The 16,854-nt window shown below is 43.2% G+C and overlaps 1 protein-coding gene across 4 annotated transcripts in view; it reads right to left on the bottom strand.

Annotated features, from left to right (window-relative positions):
• The window catches only part of LOC117361545 (ecto-NOX disulfide-thiol exchanger 2-like), a 323,082-nt gene that overhangs the window by 99,443 nt on the left and 206,785 nt on the right, over positions 1-16,854 (bottom strand). For all 4 annotated transcript variants that reach the window (XM_033947012.1, XM_033947013.1, XM_033947011.1 and 1 more), the window contains exon 11: positions 9,426-9,533. In XM_033947012.1, the coding sequence (XP_033802903.1) occupies positions 9,426-9,533 (108 nt within the window). The remainder of the gene's footprint in view (positions 1-9,425; positions 9,534-16,854) is intronic.

Below are 16,854 nucleotides of genomic sequence, written 5' to 3'. Positions count from 1 at the left end.
CAATCCAGCATGTGTAACACCTGTTCCCCAGGATGGGAATGGGGTTTAGGGAAGAAGACAGGCAATACAATGGACTGGTTGAGGTGGAAGTCCGAGACCACCTTAGGCAGAAATTTAGGATGGGTACGCAGAACCACCTTGTCATGGTGAAAAACAGTGAAAGGTGGGTCGGCAACCAGTGCATACAGCTCACTAACCCTCCTGGCAGAGGTGATGGCAATGAGGAAAAGCACCTTCCACGTAAGAAATTTGAGTGAAGTTGTGGCAAGAGGCTCAAACGGAGGTTTCATGAAGGCTGAGAGAACCACATTCAGGTCCCAGACGACTGGAGGAGGCTTCAGAGGTGGTTTGACATTGAAGAGGCCTCTCATGAACCGGGAAACCAGGGGATGAGCCGTTAGAGGTTTTCCGAGGATAGGCTCATGAAACGCAGTGATGGCACTGAGGTGGACTCTGATTGAGGTCGACTTGAGGCCAGTGTCGGAGAGAGAGAGCAAATAGTCCAGTACAGTTTCCACCGCCAATGAGGTGGGATCGTGATGATGAAGGAGACACCAAGAGGAGAACCGGGTCCACTTCTGATGGTAACATTGGAGGGTGGCCGGTTTCCTGGAAGCATCCAAAATACGACGGACGGGCTGCAACAGATTCCCTGGAGAGGTCAGCCCGAGAGAAACCAAGCTGTCAGGTGGAGCGAGGACAGATTGGGATGTAGTAGAGACTGATGCTGCTGTGTAAGTAGACTAGGAAACACAGGAAGAGGAATGGGCTCCCTGGAGTTGAGCTGAAGCAAGAGGGAGAACCAGTGTTGGTGAGGCCACCGAGGAGCGATGAGAATCATGGTGGCTCTGTCCCTGCGGAGTTTGGACAATGTCCGCAACATCAGAGGTAGCGGAGGAAAGGCATATAGGAACCGATCCGTCCAGTCGAGCAGGAATGCGTCCGGGGCTAGACGATGAGGGGAGAAGAGTCTGGAACAGAACTGGGGCAGCTGATGGTTGTGAGGAGCTGCAAAGAGGTCCACTTGCAGAGTGCCCCAGCGAGCAAAGATGGAGCGGAGCGTGGGAGGGTCCAGGGTCCACTCGTGAGGTTGAAGGATGCGGCTGAGATTGTCGGCCAGGGAATTCTGTTCGCCCTGGATATAGACAGCCTTGAGGAAGAGACTGTGGGCCATGGCCCAGGTCCAGATGCGGATGGCCTCCTGACAGAGGAGGGGAGATCCGGTGCCGCCTTACTTGTTTATGTAGTACATGGCGACTTGGTTGTCTGTGCACAGGAGAAGGACCTGAGGGTAGAGAAGGTGCTGGAAAGCTTTGAGAGCATAGAACATGGCTCTGAGTTCCAGGAAATTGATGTGATGCTGACGCTCCGGGGGGGGTCCAGAGTCCCTGGGTGCGAAGATCTCCTAGGTGGGCTCCTCACGCATAAGGGGAGGCATCTGTGGTTATGATCATGGAGTGAGGGGGTAGATGAAAGAGTAGACCCCTGGAAAGATTGGAGGAGTTCAACCACCATTGAAGAGATTGCCGAAGAGACGATGTCACAGAGATGGAATGAGAAAGAGGATCGGTTGTCTGTGACCATTGGTTGGCTAGAGTCCACTGAGGTGTCCTGAGGTGGAGTCGCGCCAGAGGAAGTACATGGACCGTCGAGGCCATGTGGCCCAGGAGGATCATCATCTGTCGAGCTGGAATGGAGTGATGAAGGAGCACCTGACGGCAGAGATGGAGCAGAGTTCGATGGCGGTCGGAGGGGAGAAATGCCCTCATTAGAGTGGTGTCGAGAACTGCTCCAATGAACTGAAGTCGCTGTGTGGGAAGCAGATGCGACTTGGGGTAGTTGATCTCGAAACCCAAGAGATGGAGGAACGAGATGGTGTGATGAGTGGCTTGTAGCACAAGCGGAGACGTAGGTGCTTTCACCAGCCAATCGTCCAAGTAGGGGAACACCTGAAGGTCGTGAGACCTGAGGAAGGCCGCCACCACAATAAGGCACTTAGTGAACACTCTGGGCGATGATGCGAGGCCAAAGGGTAGCACTTTGTACTGATAGTGATGGTGCTGTATCTGGAACCGTAGATAGCGACGTGAAGTCGGATGGATTGGGATGTGAGTGTAGGCCTCCTTGAGGTCTAGGGAGCATAGCCAGTCGTGGTGGGAGAGAAGAGGGTAAAGCGTGGCTAGGGAGAGCATTCTGAACTTCTCTTTGACTAGACACTTGTTGAGTTCCCTGAGATCGAGGATGGGACGAAGGTCTCCTGTTTTTTTGGGAACCAGGAAGTAGCGGGAGTAGAATCCCTGACCCCTTTGGTTCGGAGGTACCTCTTCGATGGCATTGAGGAGAAGGAGGGATTGGACCTCCCTCAGGAGAAGGGGGGTTTGGGAGGAGTGAGAAGCAGACTCTACGGGAGGATGGTCTGGTGGAAGAGTCTGGAAGTTGAGAGAGTAGCTGTGGCGAATGATGTGGAGGACCCACTGGTCCGAAGTGATGACCTCCCAACGGCAGAGGAAAAGCTGAAGACGTCCTCCAATAGGTTGAGGGAGAGGTAGCGATGGTGGGAGAATGGCTATGCTCTGGAGAAAAGAGTCAAAAGGGTTGAGACGGCTTAGATGAAGGAGGAAGCTTGGCAGGTTGAGTCTGTGGGCGAGCCTGAGTCTGATGTTGGTGGCGAGGACGGCGAGACTGTTGTTGAGGCGGGTTGAGAGGTCTGGCAGAGAACCTATGCTGGTAAGAAGACTGTTGTCTGTAGGGACGAGCAGGTGGAGTCTTCTTTTTAGGTTTGATCAGAGTGTCCCACCTGGTCTCATGTGCTGAGAGTTTCTGGGTTGTTGAGTCCAGGGACTCTCCAAAGAGTTCATCGCCCAGACAAGGTGCGTTAGCCAGGCGGTCCTGATGGTTAATGTCTAGGTCAGAGACTCTCAGCCATGCCAAATGGCGCATGGCCACCGCCATGGCAGATGCGCGAGAGGTCAGCTCAAATGAGTCGTAGATGGAGCGAACCATAAATTTTCTGAGTTGGAGGAGGCTGGAAATTTGTTGCTGGAAAAGAGGGACCTTACGTTCAGGAAGATATTTCTGTAAGGAGGAGAGCTGTTGCACCAGATGCTTCATGTAGAAGGAGAAGTGGAAGGTGTAGTTGTTGGCTCTATTGGCTAGCATGGCATTTTGGAAAAGGCGTTTACCAAATTTATCCATGGTTTTTCCCTCTCTGCCAGGAGGAGTGGAGGCATATACACTGGAACCCTGAGATTTTTTCAAAGTAGATTCCACCAGGAGGGACTCGTGGGGCAATTGAGGTTTGTCAAACCCTGGGATTGGAATAACCCGGTACAAGCTACCCAATTTACGAGGGGCTCCGGGAACAGTGAGGGGAGTCTCCCAGTTCTTATAGAAAGTTTCCCGTAAGATGTCGTGGACGGGCAACTTTAGAAATTCCTTGGGAGGTTGCTCAAAGTCTAGGGCATTGAGGAAAGCCTGAGACTTCTTAGAGTTGGACTCTAAGGGGATGGAAAGAGCTGCTGACATCTCCCTAAGGAATTTAGAGAAAGAGGATTGCTCTGGTTTGGAGACGGTGTCGGTCATGGAGGGTTCTTCGTCGGTTGACGAAGCGTCCTCTTCGGTAACGTGAGGGGAGTCTTCCCACAAGTCTGGGTCCCTAACGTCGGGGTGCGTACGTTTGGACATCGGCGTGGAGGGCTCGGCATGGCGGGTCTTTGAGAGAGATTTGCCTGAGCGCACCGAGGCGGTACCGGGTGAGGAAGACCGATGTCGTTCCTGGGACCAGACAGGGTCGGCAGCAGCACGGGTATGCACTGTAGGTGTTTCGGCCAAGAGCACCGGCATGGAGGTATTAATCGGTACTGAGGGGGGTCGATACCGATGGGACAGTGCGAGGCTCGGACCGGTCTTGTACCGGAAGGTGCGGTGTCAGCAACGCCGGCAACAGTTGTTGGAGTTGTTGTTGCAGCTGCTCCTGTAACTGTGTTTGGAGTATGGCTGCGATGCGGTCATCCAGGGGAGGCACCGGTACCGCTTTTTTCTTCTTCGGTACCATAGGTGCCGTTCTACGCTCCGGCGATGAGGAGGCCGATGATGAGGCAATCACCGAGATCGGAGCGGAGCGTTTGCGGGGCCGGTGCGGTGCCGGAAGGGCCGGTGTCACAACCGTGGCAGGAGGGCGCTCGAGGGAAGTGGAAGGCTTCTTAGCCGGCTTACCTGGGCCCAACGACCCCGAGGAAGGGTCCGGTGGCGTCGACGTCGTCGGTGCCGACTTTTGGGGTGCCGTCGACGTTGCGGCAGGTTCCATGGCAGATCCGGTACCAAACAAAATATTTTGCTGGATCTGTCTATTTTTCAAAGTGCGCTTTTTAAGCGTAGCACAGCGGGTGCAGGTGTCAGCCCGATGCTCTGGACCCAGGCACTGGAGGCACCAATTGTGCGGGTCTGTGAGAGAGATCGGGCGTGCACACCGCTGGCACTTCTTAAAACCCGGTTGAGGGGGCATGAAGAGAAACACGGCCTCCGCAAAATCAAAGCCGGAGGCCTGTATGGTGACAACAGGCCCCGCCGGGGCTGGCTCGAAAAAATAAAGAAAACTTGACGAGTTTTTTTTTTTTTTTTTAAAGAAAAATAAAGTAATCCAAAGGGGAAAAAAGAAGAAATTCGGAAAAAATACGCGAGCGGGAAGGCAAACTAAATAATTTCAACGGCCGTTGAAACACATGCGACTTCTTCGCTCCGCGGAAACAAAGAAACTGGGGACCACGCACTCCTCCGTCGGGCGGGAAGGCACTCGCGCATGCGCGGTGCGGCCAACTAGAACTTTCTAGTTAAAAAGGTCCGTACCGGGGCTCGGTCGGTGACGTCACCCATACGTTAAGAATATGCTGCCTGCTTGTCCTGGGATAATAAATTTTACTAAATTTCAGAGGAAGAGATTCAAAGAGATGAAACTACAAAACCTATAGGCAAGGGACAATTATGACTGAAAAACTAAATTTCAAAATAAAACTGCACATTGAAAAATGTAAAGGCAATATATTTTTGGGTGCGATACTTGAGGCAGTCTCCAGAGAAAAGGTTTGTTTCATAAATTTATACTGACCATTGCATTTGAGGTCAAAATGCATTTCTCTTTTTTAAAAACTTTTGCCTCCAACCGAATTAACATGTACAGAGAGCTGTTAGGTAATAAGATGACAACTAAACTTAGGGGGGCTTTTACTTATTGATTTAAATGACAAAAACAAAGCATTCTAAGTTTCCCCAAAGTAAAAGTATGCATGTGACCAGTATCTTTGTGAGAAGCATAACTTATGGATTTTTGCAACTGCTTCTTGTCAGTATCACAAGAATGGCCAGACTTATCTTGTGAGTGCCTGTAAACCATATAAGTGCCCTCCCCAGAATGACCACAGTGGAAGGAGCATTTTTTCTCCAAAGTGAGCAAACGTGTTATTCAGTAACAGCATCTAGGCACCCAGATGCCGTTATTGAATAAAGCCTAAGTTGGCATTTATACACCAACATTTAGGCATAAGCTCTTACACATGGTTTATGGCAGGTGTAAGTGGGGGCACCTAAATGTTGAATTATAGCATGTAATGTATAGTATTCTATAAGTTGCTTACATAATGTGGGACCTGCCCATGCCCCACCTGTGTGTACCCCTCTTGTAGCTGCATATTACACAATTTAGGCACTGACTTTATTGAATGCCAACTTACCATCTGGTAACTCTGGAGTTATAGTGATAAGTATAAATTTAAGTCAATTATTGCCAGTTATGGCTAATTAAGTATTAAGTAATTAAGAGCACATAACACTAACCTCAACAGTGAGACATGCTCCTTCGCAGGCAAAAATCAACAAAATTTGCTCAAACCTTGACTCCATCCCATCACATCACAAATGCCAAAACCTCACAATCTCCACCTCAATATAATACCAACAGTATCAGCAAAGGCTCTGACCTGCTTCAATATCATCTCCCATGAAGATCTTATTGAAATAGTAGGCACAATCAGGCCCTCCAATTCCATTTTGGACCCATGTCCATCACATCTCTTAATGTCAAAGACTCCTTTGTAAACTCAATTCTCCCACTCATCCATGCCTCGCTACAAACAGGACTATTGCCTGAAAGCTGGAAATCAGCAATTAGACCAATCCTGAAAAAGTCTTCCCTCAACCCAAACACACCTAGCAACTTCAGACCCATTTCCAACCTACCATTCATATCTAAGATACTGGAAAAGGTAACGCTAACCCAACTGCAAGCTTTTATTGACAAACAGGAGGCTTTGTCCACATTCTAGTCAAGATTCAGGAAACACCACAGCAATGAAACTGTCCTCCTAGACATCATAGACGACTGCTGGAAACCATTGGACAAAGGAAGTGATGTCCTGCTCGTACTGAGTGCAGCCATCAACACTATTGACCTTTTGCTGCTCCTTACCCATGACATCTGTGACACGGGTCTACACTGGCTTCAGGCCTTTCTAAGCCACAGAACACAAAAGAGTACTACTTAGTACCAAACTAAAACTAATCAAATATGGAGTACCACAAGAAGCCCTATCATCCCCCCTACTCTTCAATCTCTACATCAGACCTGTTCTAGATATAACCCAAAAATACCAAATAAAAATCCACTCCTCCACTGATGATATCTGTCTGTCCGAAATCAAACTTTGGATGACCACAAAAATTCCAACTGAATGCCTCGAAAAATGAGCTGCTATGTATCAGGAAAGAAAAAAAATTCCTTCTCCCACCCCTTTCTAAACTGGGAATTAACTACCTTGACGGCAAAAGATGAAGTACGAAGCCTAGGAATCGCCCTCAACTCAAACCTTTCACTCTCCAGCCGCATCTCACAAGTGGTTTCCTCCTTGTTCTATTATCTCCGAGAGCTCCAAAAAATAAGAAGCTACTTCACTGAACAGGACTTCATGCAACTGCTATATACCTTTGTTCTTTCACTCCTGGACTACTGCAATGCTTTATTCAACAGACTAACAGCAAAAAACATCCAACGACTACAATGAGTTCAAAATGCAGTAATCAGGCTATTAAAAGCCTACAAGCCCACTGGTTACCCATAACCAAACGCTGTATCTTTAAAGGCCTAGTACTAGCATACAAATCCCTCCATAGCATGGTACCCACATATTTCTCACACAAACTCCATCCCTACACCCACAGGTGAATGATTTGCTCCCAAAATGAAATTCGACCAAATACACCCCCTGGACATGCTCTCCAGCTCCAGCCCGGAAACGATCCTACTCCCATTATCTACCAAACCTATGGAACAACCTACCACCACACATCAGATCCCTAGAGGGCCTTCTAAATGTCATGAAAGTCATAAAAACCTGTATCTTTGCGTATCCTCTCCACTTGGAAATATCTGATCATCTGCTAGACTCAGGAATCTCTGATAGAACTTATACTATGACTCCGTAATTTTGTATAGTCTTATCACCATGTAAGATAAGATGCCTCAACATGCATCGATCTACGAATATTCTTATGCTATGACATTTAATCTGTAACATGTTCTGAGCTCTTTGGGGAGGACAGGATATAAAACCCAACAAATAAATAAACTGCTGGTATTCTATAGTAGAAAACAGGGGAAACAAATCCACAAGGAACAAAGCAGCAAAAAAATGAGTGGAATTGTCCAATCAGAAAGGTGCACAAATAAAAGTGTCTTTCAACTCATCTGATTGATCTTTATTCATCCAAAGTCACTCGACCCGACATGTACATGTTTCGGCCCTAAGGCCTGCGTCAGGAGTCTATAAGTCATATACAGAAACATCAATAAAAACTTTTAAACACATATAAAATTATATAATAATTATTAAAAACAAAATAATTAAAAACAAGCACAACGAATAGCAATATATGCAAAATATATAAAACTATAAAAAACAGCAAATTCCATCAATGCAATTATATATAAATATAAAAATGAATACAGACATACTTGTTATTTAATCAATATAGTTAATGTTATCCATATAAAAAAATATATATAATTAATATCATGCATATAAAAATTATAAAAAAATATAATATATATATAAAAATATATATAAAAATGGACAAAAGTATTCATATAATTCAATAAAAATGTAACTAATATAACATATGTAGATCATAAAGTATTTCATGATAAATAATAACCACTTGTGCAGAAGAGACTCATTTAGTCTTCTCAGTTGTCTCACAATTATATAAAATTTTTTAACGTTTGATTGATAGTATATCATTGATTGTGTCTTTTTTTATATAAGTCCTATATAGTCTTTATATCTTGAGGTCTCTTTTGCACTAGTGGTTATTATTTATTATGGATTATTATTTTTTGAGGTCTCTTCTGCACAAGTGGTTATTATTTATCATGAAATACTTTATGATCTACATATGTTATATTAGTTACATTTTTATTGAATTATATGAATACTTTTGTCCATTTTTATATATATTTTTATATATATATTATATTTTTTTATAATTTTTATATGCATGATATTAATTATATATATTTTTTTATATGGATAACATTAACTATATTGATTAAATAACAAGTATGTCTGTATTCATTTTTATATTTATATATAATTGCATTGATGGAATTTGCTGTTTTTTATAGTTTTATATATTTTGCATATATTGCTATTCGTTGTGCTTGTTTTTAATTATTTTGTTTTTAATAATTATTATATAATTTTATATGTGTTTAAAAGTTTTTATTGATGTTTCTGTATATGACTTATAGACTCCTGACGCAGGCCTTAGGGCCGAAACATGTACATGTCGGGTCGAGTGACTTTGGATGAATAAAGATCAATCAGATGAGTTGAAAGACACTTTTATTTGTGCACCTTTCTGATTGGACAATTCCACTCATTTTTTTGCTGGTATTCTATAGCAAACACAATTTTGTACACAGCGTATGTAAATGTGCATACAATATTATAGAATTAAGAAGTTTAAGGCACAAGAACGGCTACCAGTGCTTCTACAGTATTCCAAGAAGACACAGCTATTAAAGCTGAGAAGTGTTTAATAGAGGGATTTCCACAGAAAAGGAGGCAACATAAGCTAGGCAAGATCACAACCTGAAGCTTCCACTGGTACTACTTTTCTAAACCTTCATTTAAAATGGGACAAATGATGAAATTAAGAACTGCAGAATGATCTACAGGTACTTCCTGTTTGAAACTAAAGGCCCCTTTTACAAAGCTGCGGTAGCAATGCTGCCACAGTAAATGCATCGAAGCCCACAGGAATTGAATGGGCTTCAGTGCATTTACCACAGCAGCATCGCTACCGCAGCTTGTGAAAGGGGCCCTAATGCTGTTCCACAAACATGGGATTGAGCATGAATTCAGACTATGTTTTACCTGATTATTCAGGGATTCCAAGAGTTTTTCAGACTGTAATTTCTCTTCTCTCAGTTTTATTAGTTCCGCCTCTTGTTTCTTACATTCAGTATTTAATTTCAGAAGATGCTGAACAAATAAAAAGGAAATCATAAATATAAATGTCATAAAATAATGGCAAAATATTGCTCTTTCATCCTGATCTGTTACAGTGCTCACAGGCTGCAGCTCTAGCCTGGCATGATACTTTCATTACCCAGAACTAGAGATTAGAAAACACTTATGGAAAAGTAGGCATATAATTATTTCTTTCAAAACTATTACACAATACATACTGAAAGACACAGCAGCAAGAAAAACAGTAAGTTTTCTTAAGATTCATTTTTATGAAAATAAATGATCTCCTTCAGATTTATTCTTAACTGATATTATGCTACAATATTAAGGGCACCAAAGCAGAATACAATACTTGAAATTAATATAAAGGAAAATTTCAGTAAAACAGACAAATAATCAGAGTGGGCTTATACAGAAAAAAATGATGGCAGATAAAGACCACATGGCCTATTCAGTCTGCCCATCCATGTCATCTATTATCCCTTCTTCTCCCTTAGAGATCCTAGGCACTTATACTACTAATAATAATCATTTCTATAGCACACTAGACATATGCAGCACTGTACATCTAAACAGAGAAGAGACAGTCCATGCTCAAAGGAGTTTACAATATAGTTAAGACAGACAAACTGGACAAGAAGGTGTATCAATACTCAGGTGGGGGTACTAAAGAGAGAATGATAAGATAGATATTGGTGCTTAGAAGGTGGGCTTGAAATTGAAAGCATCTTCACAGAAGTGGGCTTTGAGTCTGGATTTGAATACTGTTAGAGACGGAGTCCGACATTTTGAGTCAGGCAGTTTGTTCCAGGCATACGGTGCAGCAAGGTAGAAGAGACAGAGTCTGGAGTTGGCTGTAGAGGAAAAGGGTACAGATAAGAGACTTATCCAATGAGTGGAGTGCCCGGGGGGTGGGGGAGGGGGGCAATGGAGAAGAGAGGAGAGATACTGAGAAACTGTGGAGTGAATACACTTGTAGTTCAATATGCGGAAATGGACAGGGAGCCAATGAAGCGATGTGAGGATATGGGTAATGTGGGCATAGCAACACTGATGGAATATGAGGTATGCAGCAACATTATGGGTAATGTGGGCATAGCAACACTGATGGAATATGAGGTATGCAGCAACATTCTGAACAGATTGAGGGGGAGAGAGATGATTTAGTGGAAGGCCAGTGAAAAGCAGGTTGCAGTAAACTAGGTGAGAGATGACGAGTGTATGGATGAGGGTCTTGGCAGTGTACTCAGAAAGGAAGGGTCTGAATTTAGCAATATTGTAGAAAAGAAACAGGGTTTTGGTAGTTTGTTGGATATGTGAAGAGAAGGATAGAGATGAGTCAAAGATTACCCCAAGGTTGCAAGCTGACAAGACAGGGAGGATGAGTATGTTGTTCACAGAAATAGAGAACGGGGAAAGATGAGAGACAAGTTTAGGTGAAAAGATAAAGAGCTCAGTCTTGGACATTTTTAATTTTAGATGGTGGTGAGCCATCCATGTAGCGTTGTCAGACAAGCAGGTTGAAACATGGGCCTGAATATCTATCGAGATTTCAGGTGTAGAGAGAGAGATCTGTGAGTCATCGGCATAGAGGTGATACTGAAAGCCATGGGAGGAGATCAGAGCACCAAGGGAAGAAGTGTAGTGGTGGAGGGGCTTGTGTTTTGCAATGACTCAAGAAAGCTATGCTGTAGGGCTACCCATATCAGATTAGCCTCTGAGGAGAAACCAGATGAAGAGTGTCCCACATGAAGATCAAGATGGTGTTATGAGCAGTTGCTCGAGCCAGATCTCTATGGCTTATTGAAGGTGATGGCTTTGGCGGACTCCCTCTCATTTAGTAATGGGGAAGAGAAGAGGGAAAGTGCATCAGTTCTCTCCAGCACAGGCTTCTACTCTGCAGCTGAAGCACTTCATTTTAGAAAGCTTTTGTACTCTGACTTGTTCGGAGACAGTGGACTTTTTTGGCTCATTTGTCAGTGGATTCTGTCAGCAGTATAGATGGGATCTTAAAGCCCTGCTCTCGTAATGACCTATAAACAACCAGGAAATTCTTCCAGGGCCAGTGAAGGGAGGGATTTGCCCAGGAAGGAATTTTTGCAGGGTCTCACATGGAGGGCCCTCCTGCTATAGATTTCTCCCCTGGGAGGGGAAGATTCAGAGGCGCAGAAATTGCCAACAGTGAGTACCCTAGCTCCCTTGGGGGAAAGAATGACTGTGGAAGCAGCATCTGTGCTCTAGGCCCAATATAGTGACTTTGGATGTACTATAGGAACGCCAGGCAAAAATTGAATTCTTCTTTGATGGAAGTGGCTACTAATATTTCTTCTGAGATGTCTAATGTGAAGAGAGCTCTGAATGTTCATGTTCAAGTATATAACCAGCAAGAGGTCAAGGTAGTTGCTTTGGACACCATCTATTGTGAGAGCTTAATATTTATCTCTGTCAAAGCTCAAATGTATCATCTAAAATGGGATTAAATTTAACTGAGTTTTTGGCGGATCTTTGGATGTAATGATACATAGAGCAACTTTATTTGTGACCTTTGCTTTAGAACTGGACAGGAATGTTCTCTATATCAAAATGTTTCTTCATTATATGAATCAGATGTTTTTGTGTTCAAAAATTAAAATATTTCCTGATATCTCAAGGTGTATCCAGAAACGAAGCCAGGAGTTTCTGGCACTGCACTCTACAGTGCAGGTTCTGAGAATGTCTTTTTTGTGATTTCCTTGTTTCTGTTGTAATATTTTTGAGGGAAATTTTTTGGCTTTTAGAACTCCTTGGTCGGACCATTTTTTATGTAACTTTGAATTATGCTAAATAAAAAGACAATTCAAAATGAAGCCAAGGAATAATTTTAAAGAGAAAACTATTCATACAAGAGAACTATTGAATCCAGTAGAATTATGGCTGCATTATAGCTTAATATCCAATTCAGATTTTGATCCATTTTATTTTAGGTTGGAAAAATTTTAGTGAACAAGTTTTAAATAACATTACATTAGTGATTTCTATTCCGCCAATACCTAGCAGTTCAAGGCGGATTACATAAGATTTATCAGGAGTTACAAGAACTGTAACTTTACAGAAGAATTGTCATAGGAATTACATAGGAGTTATATAAGACATTGCACCTTTGAAAGAATGTAGGAAAAGATAACGTTTATCAGACAGCTGACATGACACCAATTTACTAGTTCTAAAGCGAGAATTACGTAAATTGGAAAAACTATGGTGTAAATCAGGAAAAGATGAGATTAGAGACAAAAGGTAAAAGAATATAAAAGAACTAAGATTTTTTGGCAAGTTCTAATAATAAGATTAAGAAGACCTCTCTGAGATTAAGGGCTTCTTCTACTAAACCACGCTACCGGTTTTAGCACAGGGAGCTGCGCTGAATGGCCTGCGCTGCTCCCGAAGCTCATTGAGCTCTTATGAGCATTGGAAGCAGCGCGGGCCATTCAGTGCTGCTCCCCGTGCTAAAACCGCTAGCGCAGTTTAGTAGAAGAGGGGGGTAAATGGGTTAGACTACCCAATAAATTCTACTATCAAAATTCTTAGTATCATCCTGGACGAAAGCCTGATTTTTGAAGACCACACTAATTCTCAGGTTAAAAAATTATTTTTCACTTTATGGAAACTTTGTACTATTAAACATTATTTTCATTTCTCCTCTTTTTGACTATTGGTTCAATCTTTGATCTTAAGTATCTTAGATTATTGTAACATAATATATCTGGGATCCTTCATGAAAACCATTAAGCGACTGAGAATCATTCAGAATGCTGTGGTCAGTCTTATTTATGGTCTGAAAAAAATCGGATCATGTAAGCTTGTACTATAACTGCACTGGCTGCCTGTGGAAGAAAGGGTCATTTTTAAGTTTGCTTGCCTCTGCTTCAAAACTATAACAGGCTCATCTCCAATTTATCTATCATACCATTTCAAATTCTCAGGCACAACTCGTACATGTAGTGCTTAATTGTTTGCTTTCCCATCCTTGAAGGTTTGTAGCTACAAAAAAAATTCTTGACAGAACACTATCATTCCAAGCAGGCAAATGGAGTAAATATTTAACTAAGTTTATCTCAAATGCATTTTCCTATCAAACCTTTAGAAAGTCTATCAAAACTTATCTTTTCAATAAATTTCTATGACTCCATATTTACTTTGATGTATCTTCAAATTCCTCCAGGCTAATCTGATTAATCCTATGCTGATGTAATTTTTGAAGTATTTGTAATATCACTGTCTGTATATAGTCTCTTCCTTTGTAAACTGCTTTGAACTCTTAGTGGTATTGCGGTATATAAAAATAAATTTATTATTATTATTGAATTTTGTGGTTTCTATAGAAGAATTGAAAGTGTCTCTACATATACTGTATACTGTAGAGCTGGCTGAGATATTGTCCCTGATTAGGCTTTATGCTCTATAAAAAGAAATCTTTTGAAATCTTTTAAATTTCCTTTTACTTTTTTCTTCTCTTGGTCTCAATTTCCTTTGATATGTGAACGATAGCAAACATTTTTCCTTTGCTGAATTATTGTTACTAAGAATTACATTGTGATGTGATTGTATAAATTTAATATTTGAAAATAAAAAGTAAAAACTCCCCAAAAAACAGAGAATAGGATTAAATGGTCAATATTCTCAATGAAGAAGGGTAAATAGTGGGGTTCGTCAATCAAAAAAATTATATAGGACACAGAGAGATCAATCTATAATCTCACAAAAATACCTCTCTTGTTTAAACTATTCAGTATTTTAAAGATAGGAACAGTGATAAGTACTCTTCTGTTAGACTTGTCTCAGACAATCTTATACTTTTAAAGAATATTTTATAAGAGGAAGGGCCTCAGATCCCCGTGTGTTGTCAGTGTTAACTCAACAACCTCACTGGACAGGGAAATAACCTCATCGGCCCCTGAGCCTAGCGAGTCCCAGATTTTGTTACAGCAAAATTGTCCAAAAATTTTTTTTTTAACATGAAACTTAGCTTAGGCTGGAAAGTTTTAGATGTTATATATAGTTCCTGCTGTATTTGCTGGTCTGCTCCCGCTTCCGGAAGCAAACCAGCAAAGACAGCAGGAACTTTATCACATCTAAAACTTCCCCGCCTAAGCTAAGTTTCATGTTAAAAATTTTTTTTGACAATTTTGCTGTAACAGAATCTGGGACTTGCTAGGCAGGAGGGGGAAAGGGGCTGATGAGGTTATTTCCCTGTCCAGTGAGGTTGTTGAGTTAACTTACTGACAACACACGGGGATCTGAGGCCCTTCCTCTTATAAAATATTCTTTAAAAGTATAAGATTGTCTGAGACAAGTCTAACAGAAGAGTTCTTATCACTGTTCCTATCTTTAAAATACTGAATAGTTTAAACAAGAGAGGTATTTTTGTGAGATTATAGATTGATCTCTCTGTGTCCTATATAATTTTTTTGATTGACGAACCCCACTATTTACCCTTCTTCATTGAGAAAGGGGCCAATGAGGTTATTTCCCTGTCCAGTGAGGTTGTTGAGTTAACTTATTGAAAACGCACGGGGATCTGAGGCCCTTCCTCTTATAAAATATTCTTTAAAAGTATAAGATTGCCTGAGACAAGTTTAACAGAAGAGTACTTATCACTGTACTTTAAAACACTGAAGAGTTTAAACAAGAGAGGTATTTTTGTGAGATAAATAGTGGGGTTCCCCAGGGGGATTTTTAATATATTTATCAATGATCTAGAGGTAGCAATAACTAGTGAGATAATTAAATTTGCTGATTATACAAAGTTGTACAAAGTTGTTAAATCACAAGAGGATTATGAAAAACTAGTTTTTTAGCCCGTTACATTAACGGGTGCTAGAATAGATGTGTAGACTTAGGCATTTCTTTCTCTCTTTCTGTAAGTGTCTTTCTTTCTTTCTCCCTGCCCCCCTTTCTTTCTGTCTTTTCTTTCTGTCTCTCCCCCCTGTCCAGCAGTAGCCCTTCTCCCTTCCTTTTACCTCACCTCTGTCCAGCAGCACCTCTTTCCTGCTCCCTCTGTCCAGAAGTAGCCCTTTTCTCTTCTGTTTATCTCCCCCTGTCCAGCAGTACATTAACGGTTGCTAGAATATATGTGTGTGTGTCTGTCTTTATTTCTTTCTCTCTCTCTCTCTCCTTAGCCGCTTTCTGTCTTTCTTTTTCCTTGGCTGTCCATCACCACCCCTTGCCTGCTCCCCCGTCCTTTCTCCCTTCCTTTTATCTCCCCTGTGTCCACCACCACCCCTTCACTGCTCTCCTTATGCTGCAGCAGCCCTTCTCCTTTTGTTTTACCTCCCCCTTGTCCAGCAGCACCTCTTTCCTTCACCACCTGTCCAACATTAGGCCTCCGTTCCTTTTTCTTCAGCCCCCCTGTCCATCAGCCCTTCTTTCCTTCTCCCCCTGTCCAGCAGTAGGCGACCCTTCCTTTTTCTCCCCCCCTCCTTCTTATGCCTATGATACACTTACCTTGCTCTGCCCCTGATCAGAGGTTCCCGACAGCCATTGGAAAAGTTCCCTCTGCCGCATCCCGCACCCCTACTGACACGACTCCAGCTGTCTTTATTTCTGTCTGTCTCTGTCCCTGGTCCCCTTTGTCTTTCTGTGTATCTCCCTGTCCCTTTCTTCTTTTCTTTCTATCTCCCTTCCTCCCTCTGTCTGTCTGAAGCAGCATTCCCTCCCCCTCCATTTCCCTCCCCCCACACCAGTTCCCTGTGCACCTGCCCCTGTGTCTTTCTTCTTTTCTTTCTGTCTCCCTTCCTCCTTCTGTCTGTCTGTCCAAAGCAGCATTCCCTCCCCCTCCATTTCCCACCCCCCACACCAGTTCCCTGTACAGCAGCATTAGCGTTTCCTCTACCCCCTTTCCCTTCCCGCGGGTCCGACTACACATGGCGATTCAAGCAGCGTGTGCAGCAGTCTTCACACGCTGCTTCGGGACCTTCTACTGGCCTGATTTACTCTGGCACGTCCCTGATGACATCATCAGAGACGCGGCAGAGCAAATCAGGGCAGTAGAAGGCCCCGAAGCAGCATGTGAAGACTGCTGCACACGCTGCTTGAATTGCTGGGTAGGTAGTCGGACCCGCGGGAAGGGAAGGGGGGGCGGCAAAGGAGTCAGGTCAGTGTAAGAGCCGGTGCGGAAAGTTGCTGGGCTCCTCGGTGGGGGCGCTGAGCGGCGGCGGCGATCACTCTCCTCCGAGACAACCCCCCCCGCCCGCTCGCTCGCCTGCCCGCTGGAGGAACAGAGATCGGCGGCTGGCTGCGGTCCCGGCTTGTTGGAGAGCAGGGAAGGGCGCGCGCGAGGCCAGACCATAAGCCGCGC

The sequence above is a fragment of the Geotrypetes seraphini genome, chromosome 5, assembly GCF_902459505.1.
Source record: "Geotrypetes seraphini chromosome 5, aGeoSer1.1, whole genome shotgun sequence".
Classification (NCBI taxonomy): domain Eukaryota; kingdom Metazoa; phylum Chordata; class Amphibia; order Gymnophiona; family Dermophiidae; genus Geotrypetes; species Geotrypetes seraphini.
This window is presented reverse-complemented; position numbering and strand designations above follow the sequence as displayed.